The sequence below is a fragment of the Scomber scombrus genome, chromosome 17 (assembly GCF_963691925.1).
Source record: "Scomber scombrus chromosome 17, fScoSco1.1, whole genome shotgun sequence".
In the NCBI taxonomy this organism is placed as follows: Eukaryota; Metazoa; Chordata; class Actinopteri; order Scombriformes; family Scombridae; genus Scomber; species Scomber scombrus.
In genome coordinates, this window is record NC_084986.1 from 20,243,728 (window position 1) to 20,269,094 (window position 25,367).

The 25,367-nt window shown below is 38.1% G+C and overlaps 1 protein-coding gene across 1 annotated transcript in view; it reads right to left on the reverse strand.

The window, feature by feature from the left end:
• ptprk (protein tyrosine phosphatase receptor type K) overlaps positions 1 to 25,367 on the reverse strand; it is a 112,105-nt gene continuing 86,738 nt past the window's right edge. The window contains exons 20-36 of the mRNA XM_062436674.1: positions 21,354 to 21,489; positions 14,638 to 14,798; positions 11,530 to 11,717; positions 10,912 to 10,999; positions 10,385 to 10,461; positions 8,308 to 8,344; positions 8,044 to 8,141; positions 7,662 to 7,778; positions 7,183 to 7,337; positions 6,881 to 7,016; positions 5,797 to 5,946; positions 5,096 to 5,269; positions 3,291 to 3,422; positions 3,071 to 3,196; positions 2,262 to 2,425; positions 1,728 to 1,863; positions 1 to 1,521 (exon numbers count right to left, since the gene is read on the reverse strand). Of these exons, the coding sequence (XP_062292658.1) occupies positions 1,468 to 1,521; positions 1,728 to 1,863; positions 2,262 to 2,425; positions 3,071 to 3,196; positions 3,291 to 3,422; positions 5,096 to 5,269; positions 5,797 to 5,946; positions 6,881 to 7,016; positions 7,183 to 7,337; positions 7,662 to 7,778; positions 8,044 to 8,141; positions 8,308 to 8,344; positions 10,385 to 10,461; positions 10,912 to 10,999; positions 11,530 to 11,717; positions 14,638 to 14,798; positions 21,354 to 21,489 (2,129 nt within the window). The 3' untranslated portion in view covers positions 1 to 1,467. The remainder of the gene's footprint in view (positions 1,522 to 1,727; positions 1,864 to 2,261; positions 2,426 to 3,070; positions 3,197 to 3,290; positions 3,423 to 5,095; positions 5,270 to 5,796; positions 5,947 to 6,880; positions 7,017 to 7,182; positions 7,338 to 7,661; positions 7,779 to 8,043; positions 8,142 to 8,307; positions 8,345 to 10,384; positions 10,462 to 10,911; positions 11,000 to 11,529; positions 11,718 to 14,637; positions 14,799 to 21,353; positions 21,490 to 25,367) is intronic.

Below are 25,367 nucleotides of genomic sequence, written 5' to 3' on the forward strand. Positions count from 1 at the left end.
TACAAACAATGTGCTTTATCCATATAGACATATTTACACAAAGTCTTTGGCTTATGAATAAACATCAGCTACAAAATAATAATAAAACAAAAGAGAAAAGTGTTGGCCACCAGTGCACAAAACAAGCGAGGCCTGGGGTCAGTTCACTTCCAATTCCATTCAAACCATAAATGGAAAGTGTCATTTACCAGTTTAAGAAAGAGCGTTTTCTTATCAGTCTTTTCTACAGGCCAACAGACCAATCCCCTCGCACCCAAAATCTATTTCTGTTAGAGTTTTAAAATTATTCCATTTGTGAATTGGCTGAATTGAAAGTGCATTGGGCCCAGCCCTGAATTAAACATGATTAAGCAAATGTCACATGGCTGAAATAAAGAATCTGAAGTGTTCAATTTTACAATTTGGGGTACAAAGAAGACTTCAAAACTTCTAACCAGTAGATCAGTAAATTATGCTACAAAAGCAATCAGAGGAAATAAACTCTGCAGCTTGCAGAAAACATAAACAATGATACATATCACACTTTGTTTTAACAGATATTTTTTAGTGAAAATCCTACACAAGATCGTTCAAGTTGCCACTTCATGATATTGTAAAAAAAACAAAAAAAACAACAACCCTTAAATCCTAAAACTCCCCATGTAAACTTTCTGTTTTTGTTTCATTGTCAGCTTTGTTTCAAAGATACTACTTTATCTAATAAGCAAACTTATACTGACATATAGGTTATTTTCTGCATCTCTATGATCTACTCTATGTCACCAAAGTAAATGGGTTCAGAGATGCGATGAAGCACTCAAATACGTAATAATATTCAATGAAATGACCTGAAAAACATGAAGATGGTGCTGCTGATGTATGGAGTAGAAAACAGAAGCATTCACAGAGTTTGGCCAGGCTGTAACTTTAAGTTTCTTGTTCTTGTACAAAAGTACCGGCTGCGAATATTAAAACATCACCATGATGAGATGCCCAACACTGTAAAACTACTCAAAAACTAGCATGAGCAGGAATGTGGGGCCACTGAAAACTTGATAATTAAAAGCTGTGGTTGCAGCTGGCAAAAAAGGGGGAGGGAGACATCTACAGTGCACATGGAGTACTGCAGCTGCAACAGCACGAGGCATCCAGTCCAAGGGAGCGCAGGGTTGGCGGGCTGTGGTGAGAGGCGTAACATTTAAATGGGGGCCCAAAACATACAGGGGCCCGCTGGCACTCGAAAAGCTGTACATAAGCATACAGGAGTAAACATCTCCTCCTCTGCTGCACTCCTCCTCTGCACACTTCTTGCTTAAAGCCAATTTTGCCATTTGTAGAGGATGCAAAACAGGTGCTACAGAATGGCCGCTGTCACAGAGGGCGCAGAGGAGCTGGGGCAGAGCGAAAGCTAAGGATCGAGCACGCGGGAAGTGAAAAGATGATCTCCTGCTCTCCTCCGCTTCTTCCTCCTCTTCTTCTCTCCTGTATTTAGGAGGACTCGATGAACTCCAGTGACAGGTCGTAGCAGAAGCGATACTGCTCCTGTAGACACACAGACAAACATGTATCAGGATTAATATTTGTGCAGTCACATTCATTGTTTGGCTCAATTTGTTTTATATTATATGTTAAAATATGCAAAGACATTTAAGCACAGAACATTGTGTGAAAATCACTGACTTTATACATAAAACAGGAGGGATATTTCAGCCTCACTGTCTCTTTTTTCCCCCTCCCCTGTGACTCACCGGAGTATCCACCATGTTAGGTTTGCTGTTCCTCAAGGTCTTTACAGCATGAAACACATCCACCACACTCTGCCTCTTGGCCATCTCACACACAATGCTGCTGGCACAGAATACTCCACTACGCCCACCTCCATTTCTGTAAACACACACACACACACACGCACGCACACACACACACACACACACACACACACACACACACACACACACACACACACACACACACACACACACACACACACACACACACACACACACACACACACACACACACACACACACACACACACACAACAGAGATCTATGTGTCAGACTGAGTAGATGGTGCTTGTCAATAAATTTGCAACATTTTAAGACATAAAGAGCTGCTGGTGAGAGAAACGTCAGACTCAAAGAGTAGGGAGAACTTTCTAATAACCAAAAATTGGCAAAGATGACTGGTATTAACTACAATTCCTCATAATTACCTTTAAAAACACTTATGCTAAATGGAATAAATGGAGGGAGAAGTATGCATGTTTGGTGTGTACTTACAGACAGTGGACTATGGTTCTTCCCTCTCCTTCCTCTCCCTCACGCTGCCACTGGTCAACCTGCAAGATCAGTTTAAGGAAGGAGCGTTTGGAGGCGGGGACTTCTCTGTGTCCCGCCCAGCCCAGGTACTGGAACTGACGAACCATCAAGTAACCCTCCTGAGGCTGAAATATCAAACAAAACACACACAGAGAGAAATACCGTCAATAAATCACTGATCTTTTGTCAAACAGTATATGAGGTCACGCTGTTTTAGTTTTGTAATCACACTTTAACCTCCTGCGACCCTACGTCCTCTTATGTGGGCATCCAATTTGGGTTTGCTGGATACTTCATTCTGCTTAACTTTGACCTTTGTCCTCGTTAGTACAAACTTGAAACTTGTTTATTTATGCTTAATAACGTTTGTAGTTTGATACAAATGTGAATGATTTTAGCAACAGGCTACGACACTGCTAAGCAAGAAGTACTAGTTTGAGGACATTGGGACTTTATTATCATTTATGTAAATGTAAGGAAACTAATAGTTTTATACACTGGTGAATTAAATGAGTTATACAGTAAAATAAACCCATTGTCCCCATATGAGGACATTATTTCTTTTATAAAGATGATGCATAGTTTTTGTACTTTAAGGTCCAAAATGCAACAGAGGAAGATGTATCTGACTTTAGAGGATCTTTGACCCCAATTCAAACATCCTTACATTGTGCATTTTTTTCTGTTTGCCAGAAGTTTGGTGATCTTTGCTGTGACTGACACATTAGTTGGTTTACTGCACAGAACATAAATCCTGTAAGTGTACTGACCCTGGTGAGGTTGCAGACTCTGAAGAGCCGGCTGATAACGTCACAGTCCATCGAGCAGGACATACATTCCACCTGGACTGGCCCGTAACGCAGCATGCCCTCCTCTGGCCAGTACTGGGGACAACCCTGCAGAGATAGAAGTGAGTTGGACACATGATGCAAAGACCGAGAGCCATTATTACTTTATATGATAAGAAAACATACAGTAAAAGTGAAATACCTGAGCAAGGTCAATCTCATTCAGCATCACCAGACTGGTGCATCCGTAGTCATAAACCAGACGCCAGAAGTCTTTGACGGTGTTAGGCAAAGGATGCTGGGTAACGATGAATGCAGCAGGCTGTCTGTAGCTCTGAAGCAAACAAGACAACAAAAGTGACGGGATGACATTTCTATCAAAACTTTATTTAGACATTTCTTTTAAATTAACAAGTCGATTAGCAGGCAGGACAGGACTGTAAGACTCAGACAGTTTTGCTTTTCACACACATCCATCATATGTCTTATACAGTATGTTCTCTCTCACAACACACATACAGGTACACAAACACACACACACACACACACACACACACACACACACACACACACACACACACACACACACACACACACACACACACACACACACACACACAGCCAAACAAAGTGGGACAATTTGTGGGACATGACACAGCGAGCATACTTGATAAAAGGTGATGTTTGGTCACATGATCATGCAGTGGGTGAGCATGCATTGCCTTTACAAATACATATACAGTACATCTACATCTAATAGAGTCAATTAACTTCATGTTCAGTCAATTCAAGACGCTGACGTTCCTCAAAGTTCACATGACAAAACTACTCTAATGACAAATCTGTCAATATCTTTTTATTTTCATTAAAAGATAAAAATTGATCTTGCAATTGAACACTTGCAGTTATTTATTAGACAATGAATTGACTGAACTGAAAGTTAACTGAGCTCAACTCATCCTGAATGAAAATATGCAGCCAAATGTGTGACATGGGTCAAATGTAGTCATGGAGAGAGTCTCATGTGAGGGTCCGGGGTGTAAATGGTTTTGCTAAACATGAACCTGGTGGCAGAAAGACACTGAAGCCATGAAACAAATCCAGTATTGGAGATTTGAAGTGAAATCCCATTACCTGGAACTCTTCTGACAGCTTGGTTAGAGAGAGGCCAAAGGTAAGTTTAACTCAACTTAACTTCAAATGTGATTTCTTTTTTTTTTTTAATAAATTGGGCTGAAATTAATCAGTTTAACCACAATTATTATTCGTTTTGTCCTCCAATGTATTTGTTGGAGAGAAGCCAGGCTTCTTTCCACACCATGCATAAATTACATTTTGTGTTTCAACCATTAGCATGAACTTATTTATTCCACCCCTCACTATCTGTCCTTCCTCTCTAGTGTATAATCTCTACGAGAACAGAACTGCTAATGAACATTAAACTGTAATTATGACTGACGCTGACCAGATATTGCTATTTTACCTAATTTTTCTACCAACTCTGTGACTTAGTTTTTCAAGTCGTGGTACATGGGCAACATGTTGAGGCTGTGTCAGCTGTTGCCAATGTAAGCAATGTTTGGGTGGTGGCCAGAGAAGCTAGTGGTCTTTTCAGAACCTGGATTTGTCTCTAGCCTTCTGCTGCTAAAACCACAAACACAGCATCACACAAACAGGGAGGGGAGTCTGTGTGTGTGTGTGTGTGTGTGTGTGTGTGAGAGTGACTGTTTGTATAAACATATGTGCTTAAATATTTGCAAGTACATCTCTTCATTTGTGTATACTCTCTTAAAAGTCATTTTCAACACATTTGTGACTGCAGTTTGGGACAACATACATACATTTCTTTATCTTCTCACATTGCATATGCTCAAATTGTGTTGTGCAACACATCTGATCCTCTGAAAGGCTTTTTACCACAATGTGAAATGTCCCAAACTACTCTTGCTTGATGTGTTGAAAATAACACAACCTTATTGAATGTATGTGAATGTGTTATAGACTTACATCCATCAAAGCAGCATTGATGTAGTTGCTGCTTTCTCCATCTATTGTGATGAGGAAGGGTAGGCATCTATCAGGAGGAAGGCCATCCATAAAGCGGTTCTTATCTTGGTTTCTAGGCAACAATGCGATGCTGCAGTCTTCAGGCTGAGGCTGGGGAGTCACTGAGTTTAAAGTCTGTTCAAAGAGAGGGACGTATAAAACATTAAGGCATCAAGTTTTTGATGTTCAGAAATAATGTTAAACTTATGCAAAGTTGAAATTTTAAGGTGGGTGTCATGAAGACGAAAATATCCCCCCAGAGAGGCTGGTGTCAATAAAAAATGGATGTTATGTTAAGTTCTGTTGCACAAATATCATTGCTAAAATGTTTCTGACTGTTGAAGGTTGGAGATAAAGCATAATGTTACATTTTTTTAATTTGGGGATTCATGTTAATGATTAATTTTGAGTTGCCAGAAATGGATTCAGGAGCTGATAATTTCCCCAAAATGTGGCCAAATTTTGATGGTGCATTAGAGCACAGAAAACTTAGAGGCGGATTATGCTGCAGAAGAGGTTAGACAATTTTCTATTGACATTCTGATTTTGTGCTGTAAATCCTGTAAATCCATTTCCATTTTTTTTGACAATCAAAAGTCATACGTTTTTGAATGGAGCATCAATTTTAAGGGATTTATCAATTTCTGAAAATCAGATTTTACCTGGAACTCATCCTTCAGATGTGATGAGTTGGTCTGGGAGTCGATGCGGATCAGCTCGTAAAACGCAGCTTTGAACTCGCAGACTGGTATGGCTGTTTCTCCACATAGACAGGCCTCTAGTATGGCATCATGGATGAATATATACTGCTCCTGAAGATGCATAATTCAAAATATGCATATTATCATATACAAACACACATTTGTCACGCTTTGATAAACACATTTCTAATTATTAAAGATAGACAACACACACGTGATACCAAATGAAAGTGATCAAGCAGACACAGTGAGTGAGTGAGCGGTGGCTGATGAGAGGTGGAGCTATGGATGAGATGATGACTGTGAAGTCTGTACAGGAAGCAAACGACTGTAACTTCCAAACTGGAAGTGAATTGAAGCCTACATCTGTGACAGATGACACAAACCTATAACTGTAACAATACTACATACCAGTAGATTGTAACTTAGATTGTGTGCTTTGTGAAAATTATGAGAATGATTACAACATGGACAAAAGGTCTCCATGAAAGAATGTATGAAGCCTGTGGTCCCTACAGAGTTGAAATAAATATTTGTGCCTTTTAGAAACAACAGTCTACTAAATTTATGAGAGAAAAAGCAGAAGAGCAAAGAGCAGATTTGAGAAGCTTCTGCTGAGTATGAAATATTAAATTATATACAATACTGTTGACTAACAGTTTGTATTTATCAGTAAATACTACATATGCCAATTTGATAAATCAGTTATGCAGCATTACTGTCAGTCACAGTGCAATACTTTCTATTACCACTGGATGGCAGAAAGAGGAGAAGAGAGGCAGAAGAGATATTTTCTCATCTTTTCATTTGGTTTTACTGAAGAATCTCGTGCTCTTCACAGTTGACTGAGAGGTATATTCAACATTAAATATCATGTTTGTTGTGTTGATGTAATGAGGTGACATTTTCATGAATGAACGCTAAGATGGATGCCTGGATGCAGACCCTTCAGCCAGTACCATGTTGATGGCTGAGTCTAACAGTGGGAGTTCACTGTGTGTACTCTATCATGGTGATGCAGATGGATGATGGGTAATGCAGTCACCTCAGTCTGTACCATGTTGATCCTCCTGGAGCGAAGAGCCTTCACACAGTTGTAGATGTCGACCACCCCTTCTCTCTCCGCCATGTCCAACATGATGTCAATTACTATGAAACAGCCTGTACGTCCTGCTCCAGCACTGCAGAGGGACAGAGAGAGTTTCATTTCTGATTCAAACTGTTTTTCATGTCTATATTTGAGAGACAAAAGCAATAGACCTTCTGACTATATATGTATGTGTATTTCTAATGTATGTAAAGGGTATTAAGGTTTGTGTATATACAGGTCTTAATGTATGTTTATACCTGCAGTGGACCACAATTGGCCCAGCAGAGGGTGGATTGGAGATTTTAACTCTGCGGATGAAGGAAAGTAGTCCCGTAGCGTGATATGGAACTCCATGATCAGGCCAACCTGTGAAATGGAACTGCTTGACTTCCCGCACCTCATTGAAACCACGCTGTGTGAAGACAAAAGACATTTTATATTACATTTCATTTGTCTCGAAACATTTAGATTTCATTACACATGTTCCCTGAGTGAATATGACTCCAGCTCATTATCTGATTAACTGCTGTGCAACTCACTGAAGCCCCACAGCGGACACAAACACACCCCTAACTAGTTACAGATACACATTTTTAATCACTCGTTAAACACCTACAGGAATAAATAACATCAGTACTGGCTGAGGATTTTGTGTTTCTTCCTTTATGTGGGTCTTTATGACTGCTTCTCAAACACACTTTTGTAAATATAGTAAGTACAAAAAAGCATCACTCACCCTCTCCAAAGTAAATGTGCGAACCACATATTCAGCAAGAGGTTCAACTTCCACAAAAGTCACCTTGAAGTCTCCATACACCTCTGCATCATCTGGCCAATACTTGTAGCACTTTACCTGTTAGGAAAATGTTTTTCAATATTTGATTAAATATGATGATTATAAGAGAATATTGTTTATGACTTTACCCAGCAGAACATGTCTAATATAAAGACCTGAACATCACCAGCTTCCCCAATAACATATCAGCAAAGACTAGTTTCTTTAATTTTATTCATGCCATTAATACAAATTTGACTTCATCTGAACACTGTCGAACAAAATACTGCCACACAAGCTACATCTACTTCAGAATGTTACAGTGCTGAGAAGAGTAACTTACCCTTCCAACCTCCACCAGATTGGTTACCATGACGATGCAGGCTGACTGTTCCTGCCACACCATCCTCCAGAAGTCATACACTGTCTCATGGACAGGACCTACCCATGCACACACAAAACACACATATTCAGTACTTCTACAACTGATATAAACATGAATTTGATATGTTTTGTTTCTTACAAAACAATGTGTGGAAATTGCAATTATTTGTAACATGCAGAAATTGTATTTTAGCATGAGATTGAAAGTGTTGCAGTATCTTACCCTGAGTAGCAATGTAGTGGCTTGGTCTTTGGTACCCCTGAAAACACAATATGTTGATAAAAAGCTTAATATGCATCGAAATTTTGTTTGTTTATCTCATAAAGATGATGTGATGTGAGAGCTGGTTTACACTCAATACTACCTGACATTTATTCATTATTAACACTAAGTTTATGCCCAAAGTAATGCCCTTCTAAATTCTACAGATGTCTGTCACCTTTATAAACAACTGTCAATCGGCACAGTGCTATGACGACCACCGTTTGGGATTTCCTGATGGCCATAAGACAAATATGGAGTAATATGCATAAGCAAATTTAAAGCACACAGTGAGATGTAAGGAGGAATAGCGGGAGGGCAAGATGGCATCAGATCTTCCATGCAGAAGAGGCCCCAGCAACTCAACATGGAGGAACTTGATGCATGTGAGAATTGGTGTATGAATGGATGTAAAAGGTGAGGGGCGTGAATGAAAGAGTCCACAGTGATACTTACATCCCTGTACAGCCAAATCTATAGGCCAAGCCACAGGCAGAAAGAACGAGTGGAAGAAAGAAAGAAAGAAAGCACAACAATGTCAGTGAGTGTCAATCAGAAAAAGAAAAGTTGCATTGAGATAATGGGAGTTTGAACAGGACATGCAGAAAAAATATGGTTGAAAACTTAGAATTAGACTGAATAGAAAGGACACTTGCTGAATACATTAGGCCACCTCATAGCCATTTTGAAGTCTCCAGCCCAAAGACTCATTTAACTGAACATTACTGTTCTATTCCAGCGTTCTTTGTCTCAGGGCTCACTATCATTTCTTTTAAGTGCAGGCTGTCTTAGTTGTACCAACAAAGATTAGCTTGATACATCAGGAAGTGTCCACTCTAGTCATTCTAATTCTAGCATGATGAGGATGGTAGTGAGGATGTAACAGCTGTAATGGCAGTAAATAATAATAATAATTATAATATAGTGGAGCATGCTATTAGCATTTTAAAAAGCACAATGTGAAAGACTGACATGCAGATGATTGTTGTAAAGGTGACAGCATAGTGGAAAGGTGGAGATGGATAGATGGGTGGATACTGTGTTATGGAGTTATAGGTGAATGGAAAAAAAAGAAAAAAGATAAAACTAAGGGATGTAAAGTTGTTGGTATACAGATAAAATTAATGAATAAACAGATGGACCAGTTTTATGGATGGATGGTCTGAAAGCTAAATGCAGAGTCTGTATGAAGGTAGCACTAACAGCTAGTTAGCTTAGCCTAGCTTAGCATAAAGATAAGAGAATCACAGCTAGCATGGCTCTAGCCAAAAGTAACAGTAACCAGCACTTCTAAAGATCACTATAAACACTTAATATCTTGGGTTTTTAAATTTGTGTTTGAGTCTAAAAATAAAAATTTGGGGTGGTTTTATGAGGGGTGACTTCTAAGGAAACCATTTTTACACTCTGGTTTTTGTACAAGTTAAAGAAACGAGATATAACGAGGTGCTGGGAGGTGGATTTTGTTACCTTGTACAGAGCCAGACTAGTGGTTCCCTTTGTTTCCAATCTTTATGCAAAGCTAAGCTAACTAGCTGCTGGCTGTAGCTTATTTACCATATTTACATTAGAGGAGGTATTAACCTTCTCATCTAAGTGGACATGTTATTTAAATGAAAGACAGACAAGGAAGAAATATCTCTCTTTGAAAAAGCTCTTAGGTTAACCCTTGCATTTCTGTAAAACTGAGAAACTCCTCCTAAATCTAAATGATGATTAAAAGTCTACTTTTTCCTTTTTTCCTGCAACTCATTCAGATTCAAATGAAATCCAAATTGGCTGTTAAATGATAAATGAATGATGGATGGGTGAGTAAATGGATAGAGAGGTGAGAGAGAAAGACAGCAGAACTGACACCTCCGAAAGACACGTGTATGTGTATGTATGATGTGTTTTCGGAGTGGCTGGATGCATAAATGGTACGATGGATGACTAGTAGACGCAATAAAGGTATAGAGGCCTGACATACGAGCGAGGGAGTGTGGTTTCGTTGGTTTCGTTGGGAGCCAATAGTAGCATTCGATGCGTTTCCACTTACATCGATGTAGTTGGCGTTGATGTAGTCGGAGGAGGGGTCATCTTCTATGGGCTGGAGAATAACCCTTGAATGGTCATCTAAAGAAAAGACACAGAAGTGCAGTGTGGGAGAGAGCAATAGCAAGAGACAAAGCAGATAAGAGAGAAAGAAACAGCAGCATAGAGAGGAAAGCAAAAAGAAAGAGAATATTTGTTTTACTCTCAGTGACTACAAAACTTTCTGCAAAGGTTAGAACAGTTTGAGATTAAAAAACAAACACAGAGTTTCGGGTTTCGAGGCTCTCTAGAGGCTTTAAGCTCCTCCAAGTGTGCAGCTAAAAAAAACATCTTAAGCCCGATTTGTTCTCTTCATCTTTCACTTCATTTGATACTTTCTGTTCTGTTGGTTGTCCACTGAATTCTACTTGCTGTCATATATTGTTTCTATTTCTCTTTTTCCCCGATTTCTTCTTCCCAGTTTCTTCTTCCTGTAAAGCACTGTAATATCTGTTATAAAATGGTTCTACACAAATAAGCTTGCTTGCTTACATGCTATAATGTTCCCATAGCGGTTCTTGGTGCGGTTCTGCTCCTTCTTGGCCACGTCCCAGGAGGCCGACTGGCCTTCGAAGAAACTCTGTATCACCAACAACAGACAAAAACATAGAAAAGAAAATTACACGTCATGGATCCATACAAATTACACTCTGGCAAGATCATTCTGATAATGTTAGTTTTGCTCTGGTAGTTTTATTCCATGGGTATAGAAGTGGTGAGACAATTCTTATTAGTGCTAAAACAAGGTGACCATAAAAAGAGATTTGTAGCTCTTTGACTGTTAAATCAATAAGGCAGAAAATACTGTCGAATTAAGTGGCAATTTACCCTAATAGTCTTTTTTTAATCATGTTAATGTAATGCCAAAACATCAAAGCATCACAGATTTGTTCATCTTTTGCACATTGTTCTTGTTATCTACAATAAAAACCATATGTTTGAAAAATATATTAAAGATATGTTAATGTATTTTACTGTCAGCAATCCTGATATAAGATTATAGATATCCTGGTTTAACAAATTAATATTTCTGAACTTCTAACGACAGCAACATTAACATGTTACTGTTAGTAGTGTTAGTGTTAAAAGTACTGATGATAATAATCTTACTTCATACTCCTCCTTAAAGCCGTAACTGTCAGATGTTTTCATTAGGTTGATGTGCTGCAGGAGGTCAGCCACTCTGATGGCAGGGTGGAGCTGTCCTGTCTGATATGGAGATTCGGTTCCCTCACAGTGATACCGAGGAACATCCAAAAGCCTGCTGTTCTCTGCTGCAGATGCGGTGTGGTTCTCATCTGTAAGAGGGGAGGAAATACCTGGTCAGGTCAATCACTAGTTTACCAGAAATGTCACTTGATTGCGTGTTTGTTCATTAATTTAGCGATGCCTTCAATATATGACCCGGAAAATATTTTTTTATACTGCCCATGGTAAAGGAAAATGAAAATGGACCCAACATTTTTCTTTTCAGTTCTAAATGATAAGTCGGGGTAAGCTAGATAAAGTAACATACACCTAGAAATAACACCTGTTTGGCAAGAAACATTAAAAAAATCTTCTTAAAACTGATAATGGCTGCTGTCCGTGAACCATTAACTCTGGAAAATGCTGCTCACTCCCACAGACAAATGACTTTTCTCTGTCTATACTCACCTGTGATGGGAACTACATGCCAGAGCAGCAGGAAAAGAAAAGAGTAAAAAGGTTTAGTTAAACTGCAGGATAAGTAGATTTGTTAGTAAGACACATCTACAAGGAGCTCAAAGGTGTATAAATAATAAATGATCACAAGAATACAGATGATTCACAAACAAAAATGGTAAAAACAAATCTATCAAATTAGTGAATAAAGTGTATTGGAGTTGACCATTTTACTAAAACATATAGACAATAACCTAAAATGAGCTGTAAAGCTATACTGAACTGGAAGTTTACTGCAATGCCCTCTGGTGGTATCATTCACCACTATTTACATCCACGTTACTTGATTTGGTAACTGCATATTTCACACTATACTATTCACATTTTTCTAAATCTTCCATACTGATGGTCTCAGCAAAACTGTGTGATTTAATTCGGTATTAACATCTTTATTTGAATTTCTGAAACTATATGAAACACTTGCCAGTCAATTTGAAAATAAAATTATTTGATCAAATCACAGACCAGGAATCATCTGCTATTTAGTGCAGACAGGCTGCAGGTTCAAATATCTTTGCATTTTAAATAAGGGGTCAAACTGCTGCAGAACTTCCAGGTGAACGTCTCTGTGCTATGGGGCATAATGTGAGTTGGCAGTAGTAATGCTCAGACTGACAGGCTGTATAATGTAGAAGCTTGGGGTTGCAGCACAACCGACTGATTTCATCTTCACCACTGTTTATTAACTGACACTGTTTATTTCATCCAGTGGATGCTTTTTTCTGCTCTGAGGACATGTTAGCTCATTACTGATTGTTAAAGGTTTGTTAGGCCCTCGTCAGGCCAATTAACAGTAAACTTGACTGGACACTGCCTCTTAATTCGCTACTTCCTGCTACTCTGTGATGTGATTGGCTGAGACAGATTGTAACTGCAGCCTTCACACCAAATTAGAGGCTATGGAACAGTTAATTAACACAGTTTGGTGGTGTGGTGGATTGTGGAGGCCTTAAGGGGATGTTAGAGTTCTACATCATGCTGCACTGTCAACTCCAGACTAAAGTGAAAATAAACACGTTGCAGTGCAACACTGGAGTTGGACTAACATCCAACTTGGCAAAAACTAGAGTTTTCACAACAAGCCTAGGGAATAACACAAGCAGACTTCTTAAAACCAGTGCGCAGAAAAATGTACTCCTGCCAAGCACACAGGCGCAGAGCTACAGGCACTAAGTTGTTCACTGTCACTTGATGTCACAGTTTAAATCTGCAGTCGTTTTGCACTGGCAATGTGACAAATCGTCTTCCTCCTTTTATGCATCAATTTCTGTTGTTTTTTGGGGACAGGACATGGCATGCCTTAAAACAACTCAAAACTGTGGAAATAATTAGGTCTCTGAGGGAGAATGATGGTAATTACTATGAATATCAATAATGCTCGGTAGGAAACAGACACCGCGGCTGGGAATGGGGATGACTGAACCTGGGGAAATAACATTACAAAAGATGAAGTGCTTGGCTGTTGTAGTTTTTAGTCCCGGCCATGTTTTACACACAAGTTGGCAGTAGGTGGCAAAAAAAGATAAAGAGACACACAGTTGTCCAATGCTCATTTACCGTGATCTAATATTGGACAAGCATTATAAATATTTACTCTACTTCAACTGGTTGACTATTTATTTGGTGGCAATACTGTGAAGACCTTTCTTAAACAATTAGCACTTCAGATGTATCAATAAATGAGAAGTTCACGGTACCAAAACTTCAATCGAGCCAAACTTTCCACCCTCACAGAGACACATGTTAGACGTCAAAGCAAAGGACACTGCGGGATGTAATGGACACTGACGATACACAAAACGTGGGCCTATGTAATGACGCACAGGGACGCACAAGACAGGGCTACAAGCACAAGGGCTTTGTGATGATGACGATGGTTAACTACATGCTATTACATGTGTGATGTTCAACCATGCCAGAAGTCTCACCTAACACAGCAGTAGGAACCAAAGGATCGTTGGGCACTGCAGGAGGAAACACGTTGAGGAAATGTTCTAAATGTCAGCTTTGCTTTAACATGAATGAGTCAAATTTGAAACCTCCCAAAAAAGCAAGAAAAGTATATAGTCTCAGATGCACTACATGTTGTCCCAGTGAAAAGATTACATATATAAATTAACACCAATTATCTTAAAGGTTTGCTCAGCTCCCCATGGTCTTGCAAAGTCATGAATGATTTAACTCGAAACAGAAATCATTTCAGGTCATTTCTCAAACATGTAGCACTTCTACTTTTCAGCTGTCATTAGATTTGCTTCTAATAGGCAAAACAAAAGAAAAAACTCAATCGATCACATTTCCTAAGATGTTGCCAGGTTGTTAGTAAAATTAAGTTTACGACTTGACAAAGGAGAAATTAGATGAACATACATAGAGATGTTAGAATAGAATAGTATTAAACAGAAATTAAGACTAAAGTCTGGGGCAGGGTTTTGTTTTCTTGAAGAGTTCTGGTCTATGGCTAATATTCCTGTTAATACTTAGTAATAATATAATAATAGTCTATGAACCTACATCTGTTATTGTAGTTGTGGGAGTCCATAAAGGTCACAGCCATTGGGTCTTCTCCATGCAGAGTGCTCTGGTCAGCATAGCTGCGATCCATGGCATTCACCATATGTGTCATTTCTTGCCGTGTCGTTCCGATGGCGTCTTTACGTTTTTTAGCCAGTTTCCTGTCGGGGGGCAGAGACAAAAACAGTCAGGGGTCACACAAACAAAACACAATAACATAAGCTAGCCTGCAGACCACAGCCTCGCTTTGCTTTGTCTTGTGTTGAATTCATCTTCAAATTTTGTTGTCAAATGATTTAGCATGAAGTAGGTCTCTTTTTGGTGACAATAGCACAGCTGTGGGCTGCAGGCTGCTGATTCAAGATGCAGAGGAAAAAGGAGAAAAGAAGAAAGGTGGGGAGAAGAGAAAAAGAGAGGAAGGAAAGAGGAGAGAACAGGCAAGGAAGGTAGAGGAGAGGCTCGTTTGTAAATGGCAGCATGTAACAGGCTCGGCTATAGGAGCAAAGGGAAAGCAGCATCTATTACAGACCAGGGAAAATGACCTATGACCTACAAGAAGCAAAGGGAAAACCTGCTATGAACTTACAGTAAGTAATATAGATGAGCTGTCAGATGAAAGCCTTAAAAAAGTAGTACACTCTATTTTTATCTGAGCCAACATCATTTTGTGCAACATAATGTCTGTATTATCCATGTTGTTAGAACAAAAGATATGCTACTTAGGCTCAAATAAAATAAAAAAACAAACAAAATATCCTAAAATTATGAAATATTTGGTTTTCATCTGACAGCAGCAAGATTGGAAGATCCCATTATAACATCAGTAAGGGAATGACTTGTGACCATATATAGTAGCCCAGGGAAAACCATTAACCAACCTAAGTTACACAGTCATCATCATGTGAGTAGTGTTTAAGGTTATGTCATAAATAGTGAGCCCAGCATTGTAAGAAAACAGGAAAAGTACATTTAAATAATACATGATTTTTAACTTTAATCTATTATTTTTCTTCACAGGCTGTTGTAGAATCAAATGTTGGTTTCCATGAACAGCAAAAAAAAAAAGAGAACCAAAACTTTTTTATCATGAGAACATTGCCTGTTGAAGAAAAATAACAGCTTAAAATGGAAACATCAAGGTATCCTTCTCCGGTGTAACTCCCTCAGTGTGCACAATCCATAAAATCCCAGGGAAGATAACTTTAGAGGGCTTAATATTTCGAGCATGACAAAGCATGCAGGAACATCATGTACCCAGAGCCATAGGTGTATATCAGTTAGGACATCTCTATTGATTATTGCTCTTTTACACAGCCTTCTCAAGATGAGTTAGTTGCTGCACTTGCATAGCAATTTGAGTCCCAACATAAATAAAAAACACAACTCTTTAACCAGGACTGGAAATAGCTACAGCTGGAAGCAATGACATCTGAGGAGGACTGATGAGCAAATCCATTTTTGACTGCTGCCAAACTGATACAATATACGGCTCTGACTTCTTCCCAGTAGACAAACAGAAAAGCATGCTGTGGTTTTTGTAGATTTTACCTCTTGACCCCAAAACACACCAACTCCACCTCTAAGACCACATACACACATGATACACACACACCCACACACTCAGTAGGAACACAGATTTAAGTGCTGACCAGTTGTAGCTGTTTGTGTGTGTTTGTAAACAGAAATGTGAAAACTGGAGAAAAGGATGAATATAAATGATCAACTACCATATAGTGCATACTTGTAGATAGTGTATATAAGGGAGAGACATGGAAACAGAGAAAGAGAGAAGGGTGGCTGTGACCAGAACCAGGATAGATGTATTTTACTGTTTTATTGATTTTATTATCTGAATTCTAAAAGTAAGTTGTAGATTGATTTTGAGGGCAATATACATTTATGAAATGTAATGTAGTATTTACTTAACATGCCATTCTAATGGCAGCCAAGACACTAAGTCTATTGTTAATGGGCAGCAGAAATAGCAACATGGTACTGCCTTCTACTGCAATTTAGTGGGAGTCGTTTAATGAAATAGAATAGATTTATAGATTAAGATTGAAGGTGAATGTTTTAAAAAACAGTTTGTCTGTACGAAGACAAAAACAGAATTCATAGGCAGTAAAAGATTATTTTGTTAAATGTATTGGAGTAGATGGTGTCTTTTAAAGTACAATTAATGTGTATAAATAACACATTATTCACATTATTATTTTATGGGAACTAAACATGAATAATTTAACTTGTCATGCTTAATGTTGGTTACATTTTATTTATGTAGTTTAGTTTTAGTTTTTTATTTTATTTGCACACCCACACACAAAACAAAAACATTAGGGATCCATTTTGTTCACAGCCAGTGAGACAAAGGAGAGAGAAAGTAGAGAAAGAAGTACCCACAACAAGAAAAACGCTGATAAAAACAACCGAAACAACGTGTCCCAAACAGGAAGCCGACTGGTTCAGATCCACTGACAGGAAAGAGACTGAGCATGTTGTAGCAGAGTTACAGTACCATGATACCTGTGACTTGATGGGCGGATGGATGATCACATGACTACATGCACACAAAGAGCTACAAGTCACAAGTGCAGCATTCTTTTTTCAAATAACACGCTTAGGCCTGTGTCGTCCCACTTTGGCCTGCTTTAGTCTGGTTTATGGCCAACATTGGCCTTTATAATCCTGCTTCAGAGCAACTTTGGAGCATGTAGAGGACACCAGGGCTGAGGTCAATTCACTTTCAGTTCAGTCCTTTTTTAATAGAATCTGACTTTTATTTTATTTCTTGTTATTTTTAGAAAGGAAAAAATGTTTGTTTTTTTTATATCTGGAAGATTTAAATGTATATAATTGGTTGAATCCTACAGTCCTGACCTGACTGACATGAAAGTGAACTGACCCCCACCCTGGCAAGGCGTCAATGAGGATGGCTTTGGCTGGTTGGTTTAGAGCTGAAAATGTGTTTTGTCTTGAAAAAAGTATACTGCATCTTTAAAAATAACAACAACTAGCCACTAATTTGCCCAATAAGATAACAGCAGCTGGGTGAGCTGATTGTTCATTGGTTGTTTACTTACAGGTAATAAGAGTATGAATAGTAGGTCCTCCTGGGGTTGTGAGCCAATCAGAAAGCAAAGAATGAGACACAAGGGTCATGAATATGCAAATTAGGACAATACTGTCCTGTCCCAACCAGCAACAACAGAAACAGAAGAAAACAACTTTTGATTGCTACAACTTGAGGGTCATGCATGGGTTGTTATAATAACTATGGGCTATTTCTTTAGAAAAGTAAAAACTCATGTTTAATGGTATATAAATACTATAAATCAAGCTAGGAGACTTGAAACTAATACTAAAATAACATCAAACTATCATATAAGCTAATCAACATGCAGTTTTTCCTCTTCTTTACTTCTGGAAGTGTTTAATTTAAAATATTCATGCAATATTTTAAAGCTGTGTTTACTGAAACTAGACGGTCCTGATTAGAGATTTAGCCCTAATCAGCTTTACTCCTTAAACATTTGTCAAAACTGAAGCTGCTATCTGATCTGTAACACCACGCAGCTCGCTTCTCATAAAGCAAGCATGATGTCATTGCGATGTCATCATGTCCCACCATTTTAAAGATGCAGTATTGTTCAAAGTTGTAAAGGTTCAATGATGATGGAAATTGATCTCCCCAGAAACCTTTATGGAAGATAAAACTACTAAACGCTGTCAACATAACTTCAGACTCAAGAGCGTGACATAAAATTGTAAAATCTTCCGATGAGAGCACTGCTGCTAAACCAGCTGTCACAGTGGAACAATTCATTACACTTTACTTACAAATCAACCTCAAAATGTCACAATGAACAATTTTTAATACAAATGATGTGATGGCGTAAAACAAACTCACAGTGTAACTTAAACCAACTAACTTTAACTAGCTTAAAGGGCATTTTTCTGTTCCATGCAAAGATATGCAAATATATTTTCTCAACTGGAAACAGCTGTCATGAGTTGATCAATGTTGCTACATCATTTCACATCCTCTCATAAATAAAAGACATCATTTCATCAGTGTGATAAGTAATATTATCTATACTTAAAAACACATAATTATGCAAAATATTCCTAAACAGAACACACATTTTACGTTGTTCATGATATTAAAATATAGTTTAAACCTGTCAGACATCCTCCTGTAAATATTATGTTTTAACATGATGTACTGTAGTGAGGTTTATTTGAAGCTGTCTTTAGTCCAAATGCATGAATGTAGCTTGGAATTCACTGTGGTTGCAGTTCAGTTGCACAGTAACAACAGACATTGAGTCAAGTCCCTTCAGAAAACTGTGCAGGCAATTTCAGGGTAGCAAGCAACAATTTCCTACCAAAAATGCAAAAGCTTTTGATTTGAACCAATTTTCTCTCATCAAAAAAGCCTAAAAAACTCAAGGGACATATAATGTTCAGAAAAACATGTTACAATAACCAGGCCACTGTGGATCAAACACAGGCAGGTTTCTGGACTGTAGTGAGTATGTTTCAAACACTGTTGCTATCATGGAGGTGTGAAAGAGAATTAGAATAAAAAAGTGCAGCTCTGGCACTGCAAAAGCAGAATTCTCTGGTGTTGAAAGTTCATTACCGACAATAATTTAATGTCTAACTGTTTTTGATTTGATTGAATTGAGAGACTATTTTCCTTTTTTGCAGTCTGAAGTACTTTGCGTTCAGAGGAAATCGTCTTTATTCTGACATTTTCTAACGTTGACAATGGTTTACCTTGAATGTCTCCAAGATATTTGGTGGTCAATGGAGAAACCAACCTATTTATGTCAATTTTTCAAAAGTACCTTTCATTATATTAGAAAAATTTTGATATGAAGCACTTGACACAAATGCATCAATTTCCAATATGCAAATTAAATCCCTAATTATTCTATTTTTAATGAGGCACTCAGGTTCCCCGAACACCGGATTTTAATTGAAAGGTCACAAGAGGAATGACATGTTTAGTAATAGTTAATTATTTCACAGCAGCATGCTCGTACACGAGTTATAAATGTATATGCACGCACACGTCTGGGAAAGTACAAAGACATAATTCAGTGTCATGTAACCTCACAGTTTAGAGCTGTTAAAGAAAGGCAAGGAAAAACAAAAACTGTGTTGAGGTGATTTTGCTATTAAAGCACGAAGCTTGTTCTTCTCATGGCTTCACCAGCTTTATGATTCAGTTTTGTCACTGTAAACTTCATTGTGGTGTGACGTCACCGCAGGAAAATCACAGTTGCTGTTGATAAATGTTGCTGCTTTTATAATAATGAAGCCCAAACAATGTGTTTCACTGATTATAGTTGAGAAGTACTGGGAATCAAATCAGGATTTAGTGGAGTAAACAAACCTTTGGTAAAGAAAATTTCATCAGTGTGCTTCATAGTGATACTGTAGTCCTATCTATTCATGACAAAAATATCCCTGATACTAAACTGTAAAGCCCCTATCAAAGAAAATATCGCCATGAAACTAACAGACTTCTAGATGAAAATGTCACAGATAAGTGCACAAATATGAGTTATCTTCCCACTGCTGTTTAAAAGGGACGGACAAAATAGAAATTCATTTTCCTCTTTTTCCACAACCATGACAAGTTTGAACTATTGGGGGGAACAAAATCAGCTGCTGTACTGTGCTTCAGAGCTGGCATTCTAATGTTGTAGTTGTGTCTAGCTGCCACATGGTGGAGCCCTGCAACAAACTAACACATCGCTGAGGCCAAACCCTCAGATGCCAAGATTAACTTCATTTCTTTCTTCACTTCATTACGTCTTCACTTATTCAGTCCATTAAGCAGCTAAACAAGGCTTTTAAACATTGTATCATTTATTAATTTAAACATGTTTGTACCAACCCGCATTTAATGTTTGTAATTTACCTATTCTATAAGATGCTTTTAGAAATCCTGTGGGTTGTTTCACCAAAACTAATTAAGTGTATGAGGCTATGTGTTTGCTCCAGTGGCTTATTAGAAATCTATTTCTTTGTCAAATGCTAACCCCAACTCTAATTATACAATCCTGCCCTTCACTCAACAACCACTCCCTATGCCTCTGAAGTACAACATTCTAGTTTTCAATCATGTATTGATGTGTTTATTAATTAAAGAACTAATGACGACAGTAATACATGTGGTGGATATTTCTGATCTTGCAAAGTTACTTGAGATCCTTTGTGCAGGGATTTCTTTTATGCTGTCTCTTTTACTCTTAATTGACTAGGCTGTTCTGTGTGGTTGTTTTGTCTCGTTAAGAATAACAGCTGTACTGTACAAGAAAAAAGAAAACAGGACCTCAGATTCTTTCACTAAATCACAGCGAGACATGAGGTTTTAATTTGGAAATACCATATGTCTCATGGAACTTGGGGAAACAGGCATTTAGGTATTTAGTGCATCAAAAACAACAAAGTTTAAGAGGCTGGTTCTAAAGGGAGATCAACGTTTATGGTGGATGGATGGAAGATGGTGTTACTACAGCAAATACTGGACCAACACAAAACAAGAGAATGACTTTGGTGCACATTTATGTCTGTGTGTTCTTGCATCTGCATGCGTGTTGTTGTGTACATGAAGAATTGTTCATGTAACCTTTTGCACTCTTCATAAAACTCTTTATTAAAACTGTAGGGATTAGTGGGCATGGTTAGGGGCTGTCACTCACCTTTTCTTGACCAACAGGATGGCTACCAGCACCAGCAGTATAAAGACGAGGACACCGGCACTTATCCCAGCGATCTTTACCACGCGATCAGTCTGTTTGGCGGGGTCAGGGATGACCTCTGGCTCCTCTGTAGCACCTACAATATAATGACAAAAAGCTGCCTCAATACTTTGGTTCAAGCATAAAATCAGTTTAATCGACTGGAATACATCCTTAATTATTACTTTGTAGTATTATGAGCGGACAAAATAATAGGAAAAGGTCATTTTGTATTCCCATTTGTAAAACACTGCTGTAGCAACAAGGCGCAAGGTAGAAAAAAGCTATTGAAATACCATGTCCATCGCCCTAATTATTATAATAGGGGCTATTTTTTGCTTATTTATGATTGTGCACCTCTATGGAAAGCTGCTAAGATGAAAGGGGTAAAACATTAGAGACAAGTGGAAAAAAATGTACATCTAAAGGATGCTGAAGAAGAATAGAAATAAACTAAAAATACCTGTCAAGATGCAGTTTACATCCATGTCTGTCCAGACTCTCATACTATTTGTAGTGAAGACTTCAGAGGAATTTAATAAAAAGTATTACGTGTATTTTGTGGCAAAAAGTTAGCACTATAGTGATATGCATGTTTCCAGTTAATAATTCAGTCCTGGCTCTTCACCCATTCATCTCATGATTGTTTTCTCAGCTACAGTGGTATGCAGACCTCCCCAGTCAACTGTATTTGGAATACTATTCCTTTTGTTGTTGTCTAGCTTGTTATTTATTGTCTTTCCCCTTGCCTCAGCTTTGATGTTCTTGTCCTGCTGTATATCTAGTTCATTGAGAGAAACAAAAAACGGAGTCAAATTCCTCATGTGTTTTCACATGTTTAGCCAATAAACCTGACGGACAATTCCCGACAGTAGACGATGCTACAGATATGGATGTTGATGCAAAGAAGCTACAAATTCTAAAATGTGGAGCCTTCACATATATCTTCCACCTGGCACTTCAGAAGATCTTTACAATCACAACAGTTTCAGGGTGGGCATACAAGATTAGTGCGAGTGTCCTACCAATTGTGAAACATGGTCACAATCTCCCTTTCTGTCCCTGACTTATGGCGCTGAAAAATGTTTATGCAGAATATTTATGATGTCACAGTGAAGCTGATATTTGACCTTTTGGATATAAAATGTCATCACTTCATCATTTAATCCTGTTAGACATTTATATGAAACTTTGTCATAACAGTGTATCAAGTCTTGAGTTATGGCCTAACACGTGTTTTATGAGGTCACAGTGACCGTTGGCCACCAGGTTCATCCTTGAGTCCAAGTGGACAGTTGTGCCAAATTTGAAGAAATTCCTTCAAGATGTTCCTGAGATATCGCTTCATAAGAAAGGGACTGTCACCGGCACGGAGCCATTAAAAATGATCCAAAGTGAAAAGTAAAGGTTGTTTTTTTGTATGTTGTTCCTCATGTGGGCTAATAGTGTTAATGGTTGCTGGATAGTTAAAGTAAAACCAAAACCAAGTGTTTCTCACACTTACTTCTGCAACATCACTCTAAGGGGTTATGGTTAGCTGTGTCAATATTTAAAAAGATGCCAGCCATCTAGAGAATATCTGATAAACATAATTCAGTAAACATCTATTTATCAACAAGCTACATTTTTTACAACTTCTGTAAGACACCAAAATTATTTTCTCCAACAGTGAATGATTTTCATCAGTAGCTGAAGAAAATGAAGGCTGAAAATCAAACATTAACACTTGAAATTATCTTAAAAAGCTCTGTCAGTTGGGTTTTTCTATTGCTGAGTGAGTTCCAGTAAAAAAAACTCCATGATAACAGCCAAAGAAGAGGTATTCATCTATAGTAGGTCTTATAGGACAGTGAACTAGTCAAATAAAACTAAACCTACAAGTACACTCAGCTTATTTCCAGGAACTGTAAAGCTTTAGCTGTGGCCTTTATATTCGTCACTTTTCTGAAATGTAGCTCTTTTGCACTGTCTATAAGCCTGTTAAACAAATAACGAAGAAATCTTGGCACTGTAAGTATTTATGCAACCCTGTGTCATCTAAGGCTGGCAAAGCATGCCACCTAACCACCTCAGGAATGATGTTTGTTTTCTCTCAAGATGTCTTCACAAAATGCCCTCACATCAGTAAAGTGGTGAGTGTGATAAGAAAACAAATCCTGATGAGACATTTAAATAGGAAAGTCGAATCATTCCCTGTGCTAAATATCAAGTAAATATCACATTCCTTGTAAACCAAAGACAGGTAAGTGCCGGTACAAATGCCATGGTAACTGTCATTCATGATGCAAATAAAGACAGAACTACTGTTTGAAGAGTATATTTAGCTCACATATTAAAATATTGGAAATAACAGAAATATTTAATATTAAAATGATTGCTATGTAATAATGAACAAAAGAGACTGCTTCTACAAGCAACAGTTGCTTCTACTGAACATCTTTTACTGGTGTTTTATTGAAGATACCTAGATATAAAATAATCAAGAAAAATATCCATGATTTTCTGGTTCAGAGTAAAGATAATATCCTGTGAAAAGGCAGAAACAGAGCATCAGTGGAAGTTGACTATGTTTATCTCTATGCTACGCCATCTTTTAGAGCGGGGTCAATTGAGCAAAAAAACATTAAGCTCTGATATATTTCAGCTCCTTATTCATTTTGTTTTATCACCTGATGCTAAATGTAGTGAACTGCTGAACTCTCTTTACACTTACAATTCATCTGCAGCCGTAACCATCAGTGTATTTTAGGTTATCCTTGGTGTCAAGCCCTCATTGGTCTCATAGGAAAATGCTTTTGTAATGCGATTTGTCTGTAGCTGTTCAACATTCGTGCACTGATGTCACCGTGTATTACTTATATTCAAACTCATTTCTGTTCCTGATGACTTCAGAGAATTGAATGAACTCCCTGATTTGTCTGTTTGCAATATAATTCACAAATGATGCTTCAGGAGTGGAGTTTCAATCCTGTTGATCATGAACATAAAGTCAACAGAAAGAGAGCAAGCATCTGTTTTCATACTCCTAAGCTCTACTTAGTGATCTGATCTCATAACACCAGAATAGTTTGTGCTGTAACATAAGAACATTATCGTGTATTAGGATAATCCAAATAATCCAACGCAAAGACATATGCACAAAACTCAATATAATGCAATGCGTCTACCAAACAATAATCCACTTCTAATGCTAAATATCAACAAGATAAAGATAATCTCTCTCCCTCTCTCTTTATCTGCCTCAATATTTGTGACCTTAGTGTATTATTTTGTTATAAAATGTTTCTGCTGATGAAATCTTTGAAATGCCTCCATTCAACCCAATGCTATTATGTAACAACATTACACTAGAAAGTAGGACTTATAGACAGAGCATGAGCAGTAATGTGTCAGCCAAACGATTGCTTTTAAAGGAAAAGGCCGGCGTTTTTCTAGGTTTTTCTTACTGTCAGCAAATCCCATGAAAAGACGAAAACCAACAATATCTCTTTCAATACTTCATGACTTCCATACCCTGTCTTCGGCACTCTGCCCAAAGCGCATTGGCTCCTACTGAAGATGTGAATCTTTAACAACGGGTTACTACGTTTTTTTTCTCATAAATGTTAGCCACACGTGGAAATTGTTGTTGTTGTTGACTAATGTCAGCAGTGGATTAATACACATCTGGAACTCCAGTTGGTTATGTGTAGAGTTCGTGGGATTTAAGTCATTTTCAGACCACATCAGGTGGTGTAGAGAAAATGGCAGTCCTCCTATTCATTTGTTTAGACTGCATGGGTTTTGGCCCCAGTGCAGCAGTGTAGAGAAAGTTGATCCAGAGTCAGCAGTGGCCAATCACAGCTGGTGATCAGACTGATCAGAGTAAAACCCTGCCATGAGGTATAAAGTCGTTCATTATGAATAAACCTCAGGGCAATTATTAAACTCAGCAAGCAGATAAGAGTAAAGGCAACATCATTTGGGCACAAATCA